The 16701-nt window shown below is 45.2% G+C and overlaps 1 protein-coding gene across 2 annotated transcripts in view; it reads right to left on the bottom strand.

The window, feature by feature from the left end:
* TMEM178A (transmembrane protein 178A) overlaps positions 1–5037 on the bottom strand; it is a 49045-nt gene extending 44008 nt beyond the window's left edge. Inside the window, exons 1-2 of one of the 2 annotated variants that reach the window (XM_035000975.1) lie at positions 4445–5037; positions 3583–4024 (exon numbers count right to left, since the gene is read on the bottom strand). In XM_035000975.1, the coding sequence (XP_034856866.1) occupies positions 3583–3982 (400 nt within the window). In that variant the 5' untranslated portion in view covers positions 3983–4024; positions 4445–5037. The remainder of the gene's footprint in view (positions 1–3582; positions 4025–4444) is intronic. The other variant, XM_035000973.1, reaches the window with a different exon arrangement.
* Between the last annotated feature and the right edge of the window lie 11664 nt (positions 5038–16701).

Raw genomic sequence — 16701 nt, 5'->3', positions numbered from 1 at the left:
TGGAAGAATAATTTAGAATCAACTGACCAACTCAAACACAAAAGAACCCCACGTGCCACATCTTTCTCATGACCTGGCACATAATAGGCTTTCAATGGGCATTTACTGCACTGGATAGTAAACTATGGGAATATCGTGGGAACCTAATCTGTCTAAAGCCTTTGCAGGTTATCGCAAAGGGCAAGAGAGTGAAATGTGGACTGGTCAATGCAGTGCTAGGAAGAGGACTTGCAGCTGGAAAAACAAATGTATTCGAACTGTGCTGGTGAATGGTCCTTTGTCAGCCTGGTAGAGTAGCACAGGATTCTAGTCTTGGTTCTGAATGCATTTATCAATAACTTGACCACCATTCTTACTGAAGGTCCTGCTTGGAGGTCCAGGCTAGACCTTCTAGGGTCACTCTGGGCTAGAAGTGAACTAGAATCATAATGAAGGGTGACAATTAGAATTTGGTGATTTTTCCCAAATACTTGTCCCATCGAGATGGATGCTTTTCTGGCTCATGTGATTTCTCTTCAGTAGATTAAGAAGAGATAGTCTATACATTTCATTTCTAAACTAATCTCTCATTGTTTACATGGACTGTTTCTGTCTCCACTACATCTCTCAGAAATAGTCGCCAGTAATATGAGATGCAAATCATTCCAACTGTGAGAAGGCTTTCCATATTATCAACTCACACTTTCTTCTCTGCAACTTTTCCTCACCTCCAGGCTTTGCCTTCTGAGTCCTATGAAGAACAGCTCATCCTTTTTTTTCTTAAAAGCTCACTAAATACCCCCAGGTGGTTCTGGGGCCCTTGCCCACCTCACCCCACTCTCCCATCTGAGGTTATTTTTCTTCATTTCTGATGATTAAAATTTCTAAATGTTAAAACTCATAAACAATGTAATTCGGAGAAGAAAGTAAAAATAGACCATAAGACCCTAGTTATCTAAATTTTTAAATTAGATGTGATGTCAACCGCTAGATACATATGACTCATTTAAGAAATTCATACCACAGCCACTGACGTCAGATGCCGGAACAAAGGTAATACTGTCTACCTAATACAGAGGCCAAAATCAAATCATGTGTAGAATTATAGAATTGTAAGGCTGTTCATTTTGCCTATTCATTTCATAGGTAATGAAACGGAGATCTAGAAGAGTTATGTAACTAGCCCAAGGTAGGTTAATTACAATGTTAAAAGTACTTGAAGCATTTTTTGGCCAACTCCCAAACAACAAATTATGATCCTATCATGTACTGATATCTGTCATTTTCTCCAAACCCCTCATGTAATAATGTCAGCTCATTAACTTCCCAGAAAGCTAAATTTACACTGTTATTATTACAACAATGTTAAATTTTAGAACTAGAAAATTCCCTAAAGAAGAGTCAGCTTTCCCAGTACCATAGACAAGAAAACTGAAGGCCAGTGAGGTCTGGACACTTCTTGGAGGCTACAGAGCCCATGTCTTCTGGTTACAGCCTAGAACCCTTTGCTGTTCTGCACGAAGGATTAGCTAAACACCATCACTATCACAAAGCTGATATTGTTTTAATCTAAAACACTGCATTCATGATGAGAAAAATATAATGATTTTAACTAGTATAGGAATCTTATGGAAGTGCTAGGCTGGACAAACATTGGTCAGAAAGACTATAGAAGAAGGGATTTTGAACAATAGGTGGGAGATTGGATTCAATGACCTCTAAAGTCCCTTTACCTTAAGGATTATTTGATCCTGGACTACCTCAGAGCTGGGCACCTCAGCTAGCCAGGGCACTTCCAGCGGTGGGGAATGTGCAGTATCCTGTGGGGGTGCCTCTCCCATTGGTGGGTTAGACTCTGCCCTGCTGTTTCAGGCATTCCTCTATATGCAATTTGCATGCAATCAATTACCCTAGGCATAGAAAGTGTAAGGCAATGCAGCTCTGTCGTTTCCAAAGACAGACTACACTGCTTAGCTTTCAAAATTGCCTTGCCTAAATGAGCATTCCATAACTGAATCTCCAAATACAGCTTTTACAGTTTGTTCATGTACTATGCTACTATCAGAATTAATTATGCAGCATCTTCATGAGGTAAAATCAGATTTGGATGTGAGTTAGGAGAGGAAAGAAAAAGGTACACCTCCCAAAGGAAGGTTACTCTGTCTTATCCCCCCCAAAAGCGCTGGAGTCCTTCCACGCACAGACAGATTTCAGATGGCAGTCCCCAACTGAGCTAGCCATGGGAAGGAGGAAGTTGACATGTATGAGAAATGAAGAATATGCCAACTAACAAGACTCTGAAGGCCAAAACGTTATTAACCCCCTCCTTTCTATGTAATCCCATTCCACACTGTAATTCCACATAAGTCTGTTCATTAACTTTCCTAAATGGCTACTAAATACTAAAATGCAGTGATTTTAGACTTTTTCTTGTTTCTTTTTTTTTTTTTCTTTTTTTGCAATAATGAGTCTAAGGGAAAGGGTTTTTTATATTAAGAGTGGAGCTCTGAAACTTAGAAGGAAACTTCACCAATGGGGTTGTCACTTGAATATTTTTACATGAATGAGATTACCAAAAAAAAAAAAAAAATCAAACTTCTGATTAACCATGCATGGGAGCCAGGTGTTGCATAGATTCCAGAAGAGCAAACTGATGCTCTACAACTTGGGACCAAAACCACAACCACAACAAAAGCAGCCTTACAAGGTATCACACACATGAGAGTCTCCCGCAAATCCAGAGAGAAGCACTTCAAAGGGCTTGGGCAGGTTCTCTCCTCCCCTCACTCACCCTGGTGTGCCTAGACGCTGAGGATGGTGTGTGGAGTGACCAGGAAGGCTGGAAAAAAGTAGATGTCCTATCTGTGTTCAACTGCCTCACCAATGAATTGAGGTCTCTCTGAAGTCTGAGGTCTAATCAACAGGAAACCCTGCACTTTGGGGTTGGGAAGAAGGTCTGGGGCCTCCTTAGCTTCCCATTAGCCTGCCAGGCTGGGATGGCCACACCACTTTCGTCTAATGCCAACATCAGAACAATACAAGAAACAGCCCCTTTCCGCCTCTTCTGAGGCTTGCACCACTTTTCTTCCAAAGGTATTTCTAAAAGGAAAGCACAACTTGAGAGGTGCCCGGTTGGGAAAGGTCGGGTCTTTTTTATTGTTACCCTCCGTAGGGGAGCAGCGACAAGAAAAATCTACACCTGCATTCCAAGTCAGGCAGGTGTACAAAGACAGCGAAGGGCGAGGGGAGAGGAAAGGAAGAAGGGAAAAGGAGGCAAAGGAAGGAAAGAAGCAGATGGGGCGGGGGGGGGGGGGGGGCTAAAGCACAGACTTGAGGGAAGGAGGAGAGGGAGAGCAGGATGAGAAAGAAAGAAGAGAGTCATGGAAAGAAAGAAGAGCAAGAGAGAGAAGGGAGGAAGGGGGTGGTCAAGAAAGGGAGAGAAATGAAGAAAGGAGGCGGCCGGGAAGGATGAAAGACTGAGCCGGGGAGCGGAGCGCGGGGACGCGGCGGGGAGGTGGCCGCGGGGACCGGCGCGCCCCTGGGGATCCGCGGGCTGCGCTCCCCGCGCGGGCGCCCAGGGCGCAGGGCGCACCCGCCGCTCACCTTTCAGGATGAGAGTGTCGATGTCCCGGTCGATGCCCAGGAAGTAGCACTTCCTCCAGAGGCCCGAGTAGGTGGCGAAGAGCGGCCGGCCGCACTCGGCGTCCAGCCCGCCGAGCCCCAACAGCGAGCGCCAGGACTCGGGGTCGGCGCGCCCCGGGCCCCCCGGGAGCAGCCGGCGCCCCAGCGGGGGCGAGTCCCGCAGCGGCAGGTGCGACAGCGGCATCAGGCGGTTCTTCTGGTCCGGGGGATCGGCGCCCGCGCGGCTGCGCTCGCAGCTCTCCTTGTGGCGCCGGGGGTCGGTCTCGTACCAGTGGTCGGTGAAGATGGCCGTGACGAGCAGCCCCAGGGAGCAGAGGCTGAGGCCGAGGCTGAGCGCCGTGACGAGCGCCCGCGGCTCCATGGCTTCCCGCCCCGCCGCAGCCGCCGGTGGGCTCGCGCGCCGCTGCCAGACACAATGCGCTTGGCCTCCGCTCTCCTCCGCGCTCCCTCCCGCGTTCCCGCACCTGCCCCCCACCTCCCTCCCGCGGCCTCCCCGCCCTCGGCTCCCGGCCCGGCTCGCTCCCGGTCCCCGCTTGCCCGCTCGGTTCCGACCGCCCTCCCGGCGCCCCGGCTCCCCGCCGCCCCCCACCCCACCCCCACCCCGCGCCGCTCGCACTTTCTAGCCCCCCTCCTCCTCCGCAGCCCCTCGCCTGCCTCTCGGCACCCCCCACCCGCTGGGTCCCCTCGCCTCCTCTCCACCTCCCGAGCCTGCCGTCCGCCCTTCTCTCCAGCAATCCCCCTTCCCTTTTAAGCCCTCCCAGCCGCCCTCACTTTTCTCTCCTATCCTCCCCTCTCCCCTAACCCTGTCCCCACTTCCCCCTACTTTTCTTCAACTCTTCCTCTCTCTCTTCCCCACTCGTTTTGTCTCCCTGTTTGCCAACTCCGTGTCCCTTTATAGCCCTGCCCTGGACTCGAAGCTTCTCTCCACCTACCCCTGAGCACACTGCCTCCCGTGCTCTCCCCTCCAACGACCTTAGAAGACATCCACCGACATCAGACTCAGGCTTGTCACTTGTCCAAGTTGATTTTGATCAGTGTCCCGTTTTGTACCCAGAAGCAACTCCCATCCAGATCGGGCTGCGTGGTAAAATTTAACTCTTTGGAATCGTGATCTGGAGCTGAAGACCCTTTCTCTCCACGCCTGAAGGATGCAGCCTCTTAGACCCCTTGGCAGCTCTCTGTCGGTGCTCTCTCCCTCTCCCTTGCCCACTGCAACCTCTAAGCGTTCTCTCTCCTCCAGCCCCTCTTGGGGGGGCGGGGGTGGTGCGGAAAGGCACCGAGTGTCATTGGAGCGTTAGAACGGTGGCAGGGGATTTCCTCCCACTTGCCTTCATCCTGCTCGGAGACGGAGGGTTTTTTTGTTGACCATCTCTATCTCAGGGCAGAGTGTCGGCCTCCTGGAATTTCTAGAAGAGCATAGGATCAATAAACCCTTGAAATGGCACCTGCTCCGTGAGGTGATTATTGCATTTGAATAAATAAAGCCCCCGGTAATAAATCAAAGTAATGATTTTCTCCCATGCAAGTTTCTTGCATGGAATGGGAGGGTCAACAAGACAGCAAAGCTACACAACAAGGTCCACATCTCAGCTCCCTTCTATTCTTCCAGGGCGCTGTGCAGTCCATAGCTGTTAATTAGGAGAATAACAGATTCACATTCATTAAAATGAGGAAATGTTAGAACCCAGGGTTACTGAAAGATTCCACTGCTTTGTGTAGTCTTACAAGAGAGGTGTAATACCCTTGTACCACTTAATGCCCTTGGGGCCATGTCAGAGACAGAAAACCATGCTGCACAAGCCCAGGGATGCCAATTCTGTGTTCTTATGCTATAAAATATTAATGATCAAGAGATTATGAGGCGTTCATTAGATGCTAAATGTCATTACTCCATGATTTAATGGGACTTATTAATTAGTGCCCCACATCAATTGGTATTAATAGGATTTATATACTTCCCCTAGAATGACATCTGTAAAGGTGGAATGAGAATCTTGCTGGGATTTATTTTCATTGCTGTTTGTGCTCAGCATCTTCAGAGCGTATATTTCCAGACAAGGCTGTATACTTCTTCTGAGCTGTTTAGTTCACAGATAGGTCACCTAAGCAAATCCTACCGTCATATTGGACCCCTGTGCCCATATCTGCTGACCTGACAATGTGAATTATTGCTGGGATTTTCTCACAGCTTCAGCAAGATCTATGGGGAGCTCTAGTCTAATTAAGGAAGACAAAGAATTATAATTTTAGTGTTTCTCTCCCCTATAAGCTTTTCCTTAACAGGAAACGCTAAGCTCATCAAAGGAGTCTTATCTGGATTTACACAAAAATGATGAGACTTAGAAGCCTTCTTTTATTTATTCTCTATAATGTGTGTAAAATCCTAGATCTTTATGGATATGCAGAGAGAAATACCTTTAACTGTAAGCCTACAGTTGATATCTGAAATTCACTCAAGTTGTCATGTGTCCTTTTATTTAAAAAACAAACCAACCAACCCACCTCTTGAGAGAAGGTGATCACAAACCTTGCAAGTCCCAAGGGTGATCGAACCTTTGGCGAGCCCTCGCCCCATTTTCATACACTGATGCCCTACCAGACATAAACAGCCTGCCACATTTCAGAGCCACCTGATTATCTTCACACAAGAACCCTGTCCCCCAACTGAAACAGACGGAAGGAAACCTCTTTTTCAGGCACTTTTTGTTTAACTTTAAAGAGCATAATGTTCTGCTTTATTTTCCTAGCCACAACTCTTTGATCATACCCTTCTCAGAAAACAGCATTATTTTTGAAGTTCACTTATGTCTATGTTTAAGACCAGTCTCAGCATATAATCCAAAGGTTACTGTATGATGGATTACCCTTGATAGTATTTCATAAAAAATGTCACACATTACAAATATGGGCCAGCAGCATGTAATGAGAGTACTGCTTCTGCCAGAGCAGCATTAACAGCATCAGCAGGGATGTGACATATGACGTGCGCACAGGCTTTGCTACGGCAACTGCACGTCGCACCACCCATGTTCCTAAAATCTCTCTTTTGGATAGTTCCGACAACGAGGTGTCACCCACTAACCCCCCAGACTGTTAGGGGAGTGGGGATGCGAAGATGAATGGATAGTTCCCATCTTCAAGATGTTCCGGGTCTAGCGGCCAGAGACGGTCACATCAACTGCTCCATGGGCTCTAGCAGAAATGAGAATAAAGTGCTGTGGGAACGTGGTCAATGAAAAAACTAACTGCCCCGGGGAGGCAGGCAGGCTATTGAGAGACTTCCAAGTTAGTTCCAAAGGATGAGTTAAACTTTACCAAGAGGATTAGATCAGAGATACTGGCAGAATACTGGCAGATACAGGCAGATACAGGCAGAATATACTTCTTTGATTTATATATCTACTTCACAAGCTCGGAGACTTTAATAGTTGGGGCCACCGTAAAGTAAGAACTTTTTTCTGCATTTTTAAATCATAAAGCTGACAGTGTTCTAATGCCTGACGACAAGCTAAATGCTTGCAGATGACTAGAAGCAGAGGTGGAAGCCAGAATACAGTCCGCACATGAGGGCATTTAGCCCGGCAGAGAGTCAGGACGATAGGAGATCAGAGATCCCACCAGAGCCGTGTGGCATGTCTCTGCTGTGGCTATGCTGTGACCTCGACGTTTTCCAACTTAGCTGGTTCTTCACCTGTCTTAAGTTTCCTCTTGGCCATCTCCAGATCTGATATCCCCAGCGCGTCCCTCAGAGAACCACAATGTCCGAAAATGACAGGGATAGAGCCAGGGACTTGCCATCGGGGTGTCTCTCACCGCATTACTGAATCCCCCGTGTCCAAAGGCAAACTCCTATTTCCCTGTGTCCAGCTGCCCCTCCCCACTTCTCCTTCCTTGGTGTTGACAAGTCATTCAAGTCACTCCGACTCAATATTTTAGAACTATCATCTTCACAAAAATCATAGGGATATTTTCTTTGAAATGTCTTTCATAGCCAGTCCTTCCTCCACATTTCTATCACTTGCCATGACTATGCCTCCATCACCTTACGGGGGATTGTTATTACAGCTTCCGCCTTGGCCCCCATGGTTCCAGGAGCAGCCCTGCCTGCAGTTATCCTGGATACTGTTGCCAAATGCCTCTTTCTCAAATGTTACTTTGATTATGTCATCCTTCAGCTTCCAACTCTCCTTTCTAGGCTGGAGAAAATAATTTGCTATATAACTCTGGAGTCCTTCTTTATTCCCATAACATTTAAACATCCCAACTGACGTGTTGGCCATCTTTAAATATTTAGAAATCAAAATACTTTGGTCTTCTGCAAACACACTTATCATAATATCTAGGGGCTTTGTGACATTCATTGTATTTCTCTTGACAGTCAGGAAGTTCTTAAATATTTCCTTATAAAATGTTCATGCACGTGTGTGTGTGCGTGCACGCACGCGCACGCATACACACACACACATCTCCAATTATCAAAGAGCTATGGCAATGATTTATTGACATACCTGTTCTAAGCTACCCATGCCAACCATGAATATTCTTTTTTGCCCCAATGCTGAGACCAAAAGCAATATCCTTGCTCATTTCAAACATTTAGATTCCACAGGATTTAGACTATGCAGTTTAATCAAAACCACGCCCTGGTTTTCCTATCGAATGAGGATTTTTTTTTTTAATAAAATCACACTTTTTTTAGCCTTTAACATAAGGACAGAGTCAATTATGTTGTTAATCTACAATATGTCATTTCTACAAATAACTGAGGTATTTTGGGTTAAAGCCACCATCCTACATTGTTTCCCTGAAACAATTTGATTTTCATTCAACAACATATATTGAGTACCTTCGAAGTGAGTTATTGTGCCAGGTCCCACTGGATTATGCGGAGATGAAAAACACCACAGCCTGTACCTGCAGGGAAAGGTATAGGTCAGTGGAGGAGAAAGAGACGCAAGAGGCTGCAAGGAAGGATTGCCTGGATGAGTGCCGTCCCAGAGGCTCACACAGGAAAATCTAGTACAGAGGGATTCATTTCCATTGGGAAGAACACAGGTAAGCCAAGTAGAATAGACGCTTTCTCAGTTAGGCCTTGGAGGAGAAGGGATATTTTCCATATGTGTGTCAACTCAGTCCAGGGCAAAGCCAAAAGTAAATTTTAGAAGCAGTGCCTACCACAGTGCTCTTCTCCTACCCCACGTATGTGGCAAATCATCTTGGCAGTGCCATTTTGTCACTAACTCAAAGCCTGGAGCCATAGAATACCACAAAACCCCCAAAATAGATGGTGCCTGATAAGTTTCTCATTTCAGTGACACACCACAGAATGTCACCATTCTTTTTCACATTTCTGGATTAAGCTGTTTCCTTTTTGGAGCCTTTAAACACATATGGTGGGGAAAACGCACACACACACACATTCAAAGAAACCCATAACCATGTTAAATCCCACTCGGAGTGGGAGGTTTTAGCAGATGGTGGCTTATTAATTGCCATACGTAACTGTATTCCCTGCTTTATCTGTGTGTGTGGATGCTGGGTTTCAAAGTTGAGGTCTAATGCAGCTCATTTAGGCCATGTTTGACAACCAACATAGACTTGGATATAGCTAAGATATTCAGTCTCTCCAATTCACAGCAGCCTGAGCCGCTGCCTGCGTGAGCAAAAGAGCTAGTGTTTCCAGGTGTCTCCCCTTTTTCTTACCCTTGAACATCCTCTCTCAACTGTGTCTGCTCTAAGGCACCAGGATCTGGGAACCACACAGAGGCGCTCGAGTCAGACCACCTGTAAACTCCAGACAACTGCTTCCTACCTGCTCACTCTTAGCCCGTTACCTAACCTCCCCAAATCACCTAAGTTTGGAAAAACAGGGATATCAACATCTACTGCACAGGATTCATGATTACCACATGTTAAATATGTTTCCTCCTACCCCCACCCCCCACTCCCTTCTCCTCCCTACTCCATTCACGTAAACATAAAAACATGCTTCAGAAAACCCATAGCCTAATTATATTAAGCTCATATCATTTATATGTCATAAATACAAATGGCTAAATAAGTCATTAATGATGTGATTTTTTTCATATTATTTATATTATTCTTGTAGGGGAGGCAATCTACTGTTCCCATTTGTTCGGTTAACATTTATTGAGCACCTATGGGCCAGGGAGAGAACATTCCAGGTAGAGGAAACAGCCAGGGCAAAGGTCCTGAGGCATGAAAGAGCTTTGTACCACTGAGGTACTGAAAAAAGACCACTATAGCTAGAGAGCTGGGAGTGAGGCCTTGAGTGGTATGAGATTCAGTGGCAGGGTTAGTCAAGGGCCAGATTGTATGTGGTCTTGAAGGTCATGCTATGGAATTTGGACTTTAATCAAAAGAAAGCCTTTGAAGAGTTCTAAGCAGGGAGGAGCAGGAGTTAATTCATGTTTTGAATGTCACTCAGAAGACTATGTGAAAAATGAATTGGGGCTGGGGATGGCAGGTGCAAAAGCAGGGAAACCAGTGAGAGATGGCAGGTGTGAAAGCAGGGAAACCAATCAGGAGTCTATTACAATAGTCTACACAAGGGGTATTAGTAGCTTAGACTAAAGAGACAGCAGCAGAAACAGAGAAGTGGGTAAAGGTCGAAGTCACAGAATTACTGTGAGTCCAGGTGAGGGAAAGGAGAAATCAAGAACCATGCCTCCATTTCTGGTCTGTTTGAACCGTGGTATCATGTATGGGATGTCAGGCATATTTGGGGAGAAGTAAAAATTCTGTTTTGGATTTGTTAGGTATGAGATGCCATTTAGAAATCTCAGTTGGCTATATGAGCCTGAGAGGAAGGGAAGGAGTCTGGAACGAAGATTTAGATTTAGAGATGTCAGCATATAGGTGTGATATGTATGTTGATATTTAAATTCTCAGGACTGGATAAGATTGCTTAGAGGGAAGTGTAGCTAGCTAGAAGAACTGAGAGATTCAGGTCAAGGCCTCCTTGTAGGCACTCAAGCATCAAGACAATGCATGTCTCCCAGCCAAGGCAGGGCAGTCCAATGATATGCTATGGTGACACATAGAGAGATAATAGAGTCTGGGATGTGGAGTCAGAAAGGCTTGGGTTCAAGTTCTAGCAAGGTTTTTTTTTTATGGGGAAGAGGGATTTACATAGCCTCTCCAAACCTCTGTTTCCTCATCTGTGCAATGGGGATCCCAGTAGTAATATTCTTCTTAGGGTTGCTATAGGAATCAAATCCACTGTGAAAATAAAACACTTAGTGACATAATATAAAGGCTGACCTACAGTAAGTGCTCCAGACGTGAATGGCAGCTCTTGCCATTTATCACCTCCACCAAGAATATTTGGTTACTGCTCACATTTGCAAGCCATAATCCTAGTTACAGTACAGACCATCACACTCCCAAGGATTGTGCCCTAATGAAAAGCACGGAGGCCTACCATAAGGCCCCTAAAAACATAATCATCTATAGTATTGGTGGAATGATGGGCACTCAAAAGTATGAGAAACCATTATGCTCTTTCAATAGGCTCTTCTGTTATGAGCCCATGAAAGAGGTGTGTTTTTTTTTTTTTTAAGATTTTATTTATTTATTTTTGAGAGAGAGAGAATGAGAGAGAACACATGAGAGGGGATAGGGTCAGAGGGCAAAGCAGACTCCCTGCCAAGCAGGGAGCCCGATGCGGGACTCGATCCCGGGACTCCAGGATCATGACCTGAGCCGAAGGCAGTCGCTTAACCAACTGAGCCACCCAGGCGCCCGAGCCCATGAAAGAGGTTTAATGCTATTTTGTGAATAGGCAAAATAAGCTGCAGGAGTACGATAAGGTGTCTCCATTTCTCAAGGTCTTTAAATGGACCAGATAGAAATGCCTCTGTAGGAATGACAGCCCATAGTTATTGCATTTCATGGGTACCAATCATGTTAGGAGAATACGGGGAGTGCCTGGACCTTCCCCTCCCTGTGCAGGGGGCGGAGGAAGCCCTGACAGGACAAGGGGACACTAAGCCAGCTGTGGATAGCATCTGGAGGAGAGAAGTAAATGAGACAGACTCCTTATAAGGACAGGGAGAAAAGAGTAAAGACTCAAGAAGGACTCAAGACTCAGCCAAGATGCAGCTGCTAGAAGTCAGAAGGAAGTTCTCCACAAATGATGAGAAATCCAAACTTGGCCCACATGAGCTCGGTCAAGGTTCCAGATTCAGACTCTCAAGACCAGGAGACAAGGATTGAGTCAGCTGTGCCTGAAAAGGGTGAAATCAACACAGGTCTGCAAGCACCTGCCACCACCTCAGAGAGGTCACCATCCTGGACAGCTCTGTTTTTACCTTCCATTCTTGATTTGGATAACCCTCTTGAAAAAGTTATTTGGGTCCAGGTAATCGTTAGCCAGTACGTGAAGAGCTATCAGGAAGGAGATCCTTGGGAGAATACATAACAATGTGTTGTATTCTTTAGGGCTGTCAGCATGCCAAGGATTTCATCCGGCACTGCGGAGTGTAATCATCTGATGTGCACAGCTCTTGGAGAAACATCCTGTGCTTCTGGAAGGAGTAACCAGGTTGGCAGGACTTGGCACACACCTCCCCACAGCCGCACCTGAGCCCCTGTAATGAATGGGTGCCACGTGGCATTGAGGGTCACTCGAGTGGAGAAGCAAATGAAAGCTTGAGGACAAATTACCATCTCACCTCCGACTATTGGTATGGAGAGGTAGAACCTTGTCAGGGTCAGATTTATGAGGCTGATTAAAAAAGAGAGAGAGGAAATGCACCAATGGCCAAAAAGGAATCCAAGGAGGTGGCTTTGATGTATGAGTTCCATCTGCCTAATTTATTTAGGGTCTGCAATCTGTATGTGATCAAGAGCCTTGGACTGTGTGAATGGCAAGTCAGGGAGGGGGGTTGGCAGTAGGGGAGATGTCTCTTAGTGTTTTCCAGCCAGGTTACCATGTGTGCTTATGAATCCCGCGGAGACAAAAACACAACAGAAAGGGATTCTCTCCTAAGCATTCCAGTATTTAGCTAAAAGAAATCCCTGAAGTTTTTTAAATATTGAAGCTTAATCCCAATTTCAAGGGGTTGCTTTCTGGATATTTAGGGAAACTCTTTCATTTCTCAATTTCCTTTACTATCTGATTTTTTGGGGGGGGTTCCGAATTTTGTGGGAAGAGTTTTCATTACTTACTATTCCCACTCTCACTCAGCACTTTACCCTTTTCCATTTCATATCAGCCGCTTTAGCCAAGAAGCTCGGGTTCTTTGTGTCAATAAAACGAGAACGTAAAATGGCTCTCACAGCAAAATTGGTAACTGGATTTGTACAGCACCCTTTTAAATGTTATATTTGGTAGCAATGATAGCAAACTAGATATGGAATCCGAAAAGGGGGATATCAACCCTGAATATAGCCAGCATCAGAACTAAGGCTGTCTAAGGTTCCTGGCAATTCAAAGGAAGTTTAGAAAAGAAAAACTACAGAAATTGCTCTCAAGAAACAAAGGAAAAAGAGGCGGTGATAGCAAATAGTACACAATCAAGAAATGTTACCTATGTACTATTATTCTATAAATCTATAGTAAAAGCTGCACAAAATAAGCAACATACCAAGTAGGCACAGGTCAGAGCAGATTGGAACAATAATTCCCAAACCTGGGTCAGTGTGGATTTGGGTGCTTAAAGATTTGGATGGCTCGTGCTTAGGAGAATGGCCATCTCCACAATTCCCTGATCTTCTTGCCTACTACTTTTTTTTTTAAAGACTTTATTTATTTATTTTGGAGGTGTGGGAGGGGCAGAGGGAGAGAGAGAATCTCAAGCAGATTCCCAGCTGAGCTCGGAGCTGACTTGCCGCTCAATCTCACGACTCTGACATCATGACCTAAGCTGAAATCAAGTGGTGGGACGTTTAACCAGCTATGCCACCCAGGCACCCCGAAAGACGTAAATTGGAAGCCAACAGGATCCACATACCAATGGTACTTTAAACTATGAGACCAGATGATGTCACCAAGGGAGGGAGTGTTGGTAGAAAAGAGAAGAAGGACAAGGATTAAGACAGGGAAAACTGCTACAAGCTCAGGTCTAGGAGATGAGTAGGAGCCAGCAAAGGAGACTGAAGGGAGTAGCCAGAGAGACAGGAGAGTGTGGTGTCCTGGAAGCCAAGTGAAGAAAGTTTCAAATAGGAGACAGTCATCAAGGTCTCAAAGCTTCTGATGGGTCAAGCAAGATGAGAAAAGAGAATTGAGCATTGGATTTAGTAAAATGGAGGCCTTTGGTGACCTTAATAAGAGCATTTTTAGCAGAGTGTTGGGGATATAAGCTTCACTGGAATGCATTCGAGAGAGAATGGGAAGAAAGAAGTTGGGGCAGTGGATATAGGTCACTTTTCCAAGGAATTTTGCCATGAAGTGAAGGAGAAAAGAAATAGATACTAGGAGAGGTGGAAGTGGGATTAAGAGAGGGTTTGTTTGTTTTATTGAAGATGAGAAGATAACAGCCTGTTTGCCTACTGATGGGAATGATCCAGGAGGGATGGAGAAATTGATACAGAAAAAAGAAGCAGAATTGCTGGAGCAAAGTCAGTGAATGGCCAAGAGTAGATAAGTGGAGAGGTTGTCTTAGGTAGGTGAATGTCAAGTTCATGCCTAGTAACAGTGGAAGGAATTGAGGGCATGATGACATTTGCAGGAAGATGGGTGGGTGGATGATTGGACCTTATGGAAGTTCTCTGCTGATCTATATTATGCTCAGAAAATGTTAATGTGTTCAGAGGAAGGAGAAATCTTATAAATAGAGATGGCCAAAGAAGTACTGATGAGGAAATTGGGACTTGAGCTTTGAAAGATCTATGGGAGTAAATTGGTGGAGAGGAAGAGAATATTTCAGGGATGGAAAACCACGTGCACCCAGATATAGTAACAAACAAGGTTATGTTTCTGGGACAGTGAGCATCCTGGTCCTGCTAAAATGGAAAGTTTGTGATGAAAAGTTTAGGATAAATTTGGAAATATTGATTAGATTCAGACTGTAGAGGCTTTAAACAACACTAAGATCTTAGGCAATGAAGAAAAGAATGATTGATGGAAAGAGGGAGATTAGGAATTACTCTAGCACTGGCAGTGAAGTAAATGTGAGAAGGACTTCAGATCACCCAGGACTGTGTGATAAGAGGCATGATGGTGGCATTGGACACAAAGGAAGAGATGCCAGAAACATTATGAATGAAAACAGTAAATAAGTCAACCAAAGGGGAAAAAAGAGACACAAATGCTGGAGAGTCAAGCCAAGATGACTAGGACGATGATGCATCTGTTGACTAAAATAAATAAACAACATTTAAATAAGTAAGTAGGTAAATAAATCAGGAGGGAGAATGGATTTAGAGGCTTAAGCCCTGGCCATTTGAGTTTGAGAGGACAGAAGGACATCTGTATGGAAACGTCCACTGGCTAGCTAGACAAGTAGATTTCACAAGTATCCACCTAGAGGCGACTATGCTGAGAAATCTGTGGGAGGCAATGTAGAAAAGGAGAGCAGGGGCTGTGTACGGAGGCTAGGGAGAGGCAGAGGACAAGGAACCAGGGTCTGGCAGCCTGCTGTGAGTGAGTCAGGAGAGCCACACAAGCCAAGGACAGGGGATTTCAAGAGGGGCCTGGTCAGTGGTATCGAGAATTGCAGGCACATCCAGCAGTCAGTAGAGGAAGAGAAAGGCCTCCGTGACACGATCCGGGGCCTTCAGCAGGTGAGTGTCAATAGAGAGGTTAAGGCGGGAATAAAACTTCTGGGGTCTGAGGGATGAACAGAAGTTGGAAAAGTTGACAGGGAAGAAAGGTAACACATGTTGATTCATTTTGGTAGAACTCTGGCAGTCAAAGGAGGGAGAGGAATCATTCTATAAGTAGATGTCAGAAAGATTAAAGTCTTTGAAGGCAGAGAATGCTCATGTACGTATGAAGGAAAGACATGGAGAAGGAGAGACCAAAGTTACCCCTAAGATGGAAATTAAAGTGATAATTTGAATAAAGAAAAAGTATGATATCATTAATATTATTATTGCTTGCCTTTTAATAAAATTTCATTTGTCACAGACTGATTTGATGTCAAATAGGGAATTTTTTAAAAAATCTATGAATATCCCATTCGATCTGAGGGAGACAAAAAAAAGGTAGATCTAAAGGTAGAAGCTTCCTTTTTCTACTTCAGTGAGGACATAAACTTTGTGGTTGTGGTAGGACAGGATAATTCCTCTCCCCGCTCTTGAACCTAAGAATGTGTTACCTTATATGGCGAAAAGGACTTTGCAGATGGGATTAAGGATCTTGAAATAGGGAGATTATCCTGGATTATCCAAGTGAGTCCAATCTAATCACATGCATTCTTAAAACCAGAGAGAGAGAGAGGTGTACAATGAATGAGAGTAGTGTTAGAGAAATGTATTGTTGCTGGCTTTGAACACAGAGGACGTGGGCCACAAGCCAAAGAATGCAGGAAGCCTCTGGAAGCTGAAAAAGGCAAGGAAACAGACTCTCCCCTAGAGCTTTTAGAAAGGAACGCAGCCCTGCCAATGCCTTGGCGTTAGCCTGGCGAGACTAATTCTGGAAGTCTGACCTGCACAACTGTAAGATAATAAATTGTCGTTTGAAGTCCTTAAGGTGGCGGTAACTTGTTACAGCAGCAACTGGAAACTAATACAGTTTTCAGACAGGTAGCCTACAATTCACCACTACTTCCCCTCCTCCTTTACTCTGCTCCCTCTTTGATCATGCTCCAAGGGTCGACTGAATTCCAAAAGAGATGACAATGAAAATTCCTAACAGCTGGAGACTGGATGTCTGAGCCAATCCCCCTGAGCTCCAGGCAGCCATTTTCTGCAGGCATGTATTTTGGCTGAGCACTCCTTCCCTTGCCCAAAGTGCCGCTCTAGCTGCCATCCAGGACTAGGAGAGGTTTGACAATAAACGTAACAGATGCTCCAAAAAGGAACAGAGAGACCTGAGTGCAAACGATTGTCTGTTACTGTCACAGGAAAGATGCATCCAGTGGGTTCTTCAGATGTGTGCAGAACCACGAGCTG

This window comes from Mirounga leonina, unplaced genomic scaffold, assembly GCF_011800145.1.
Source record: "Mirounga leonina isolate KUSES-001 unplaced genomic scaffold, KU_Mleo_1.0 Mir_125, whole genome shotgun sequence".
Taxonomy (NCBI): Eukaryota; Metazoa; Chordata; class Mammalia; order Carnivora; family Phocidae; genus Mirounga; species Mirounga leonina.
This window is presented reverse-complemented; position numbering and strand designations above follow the sequence as displayed.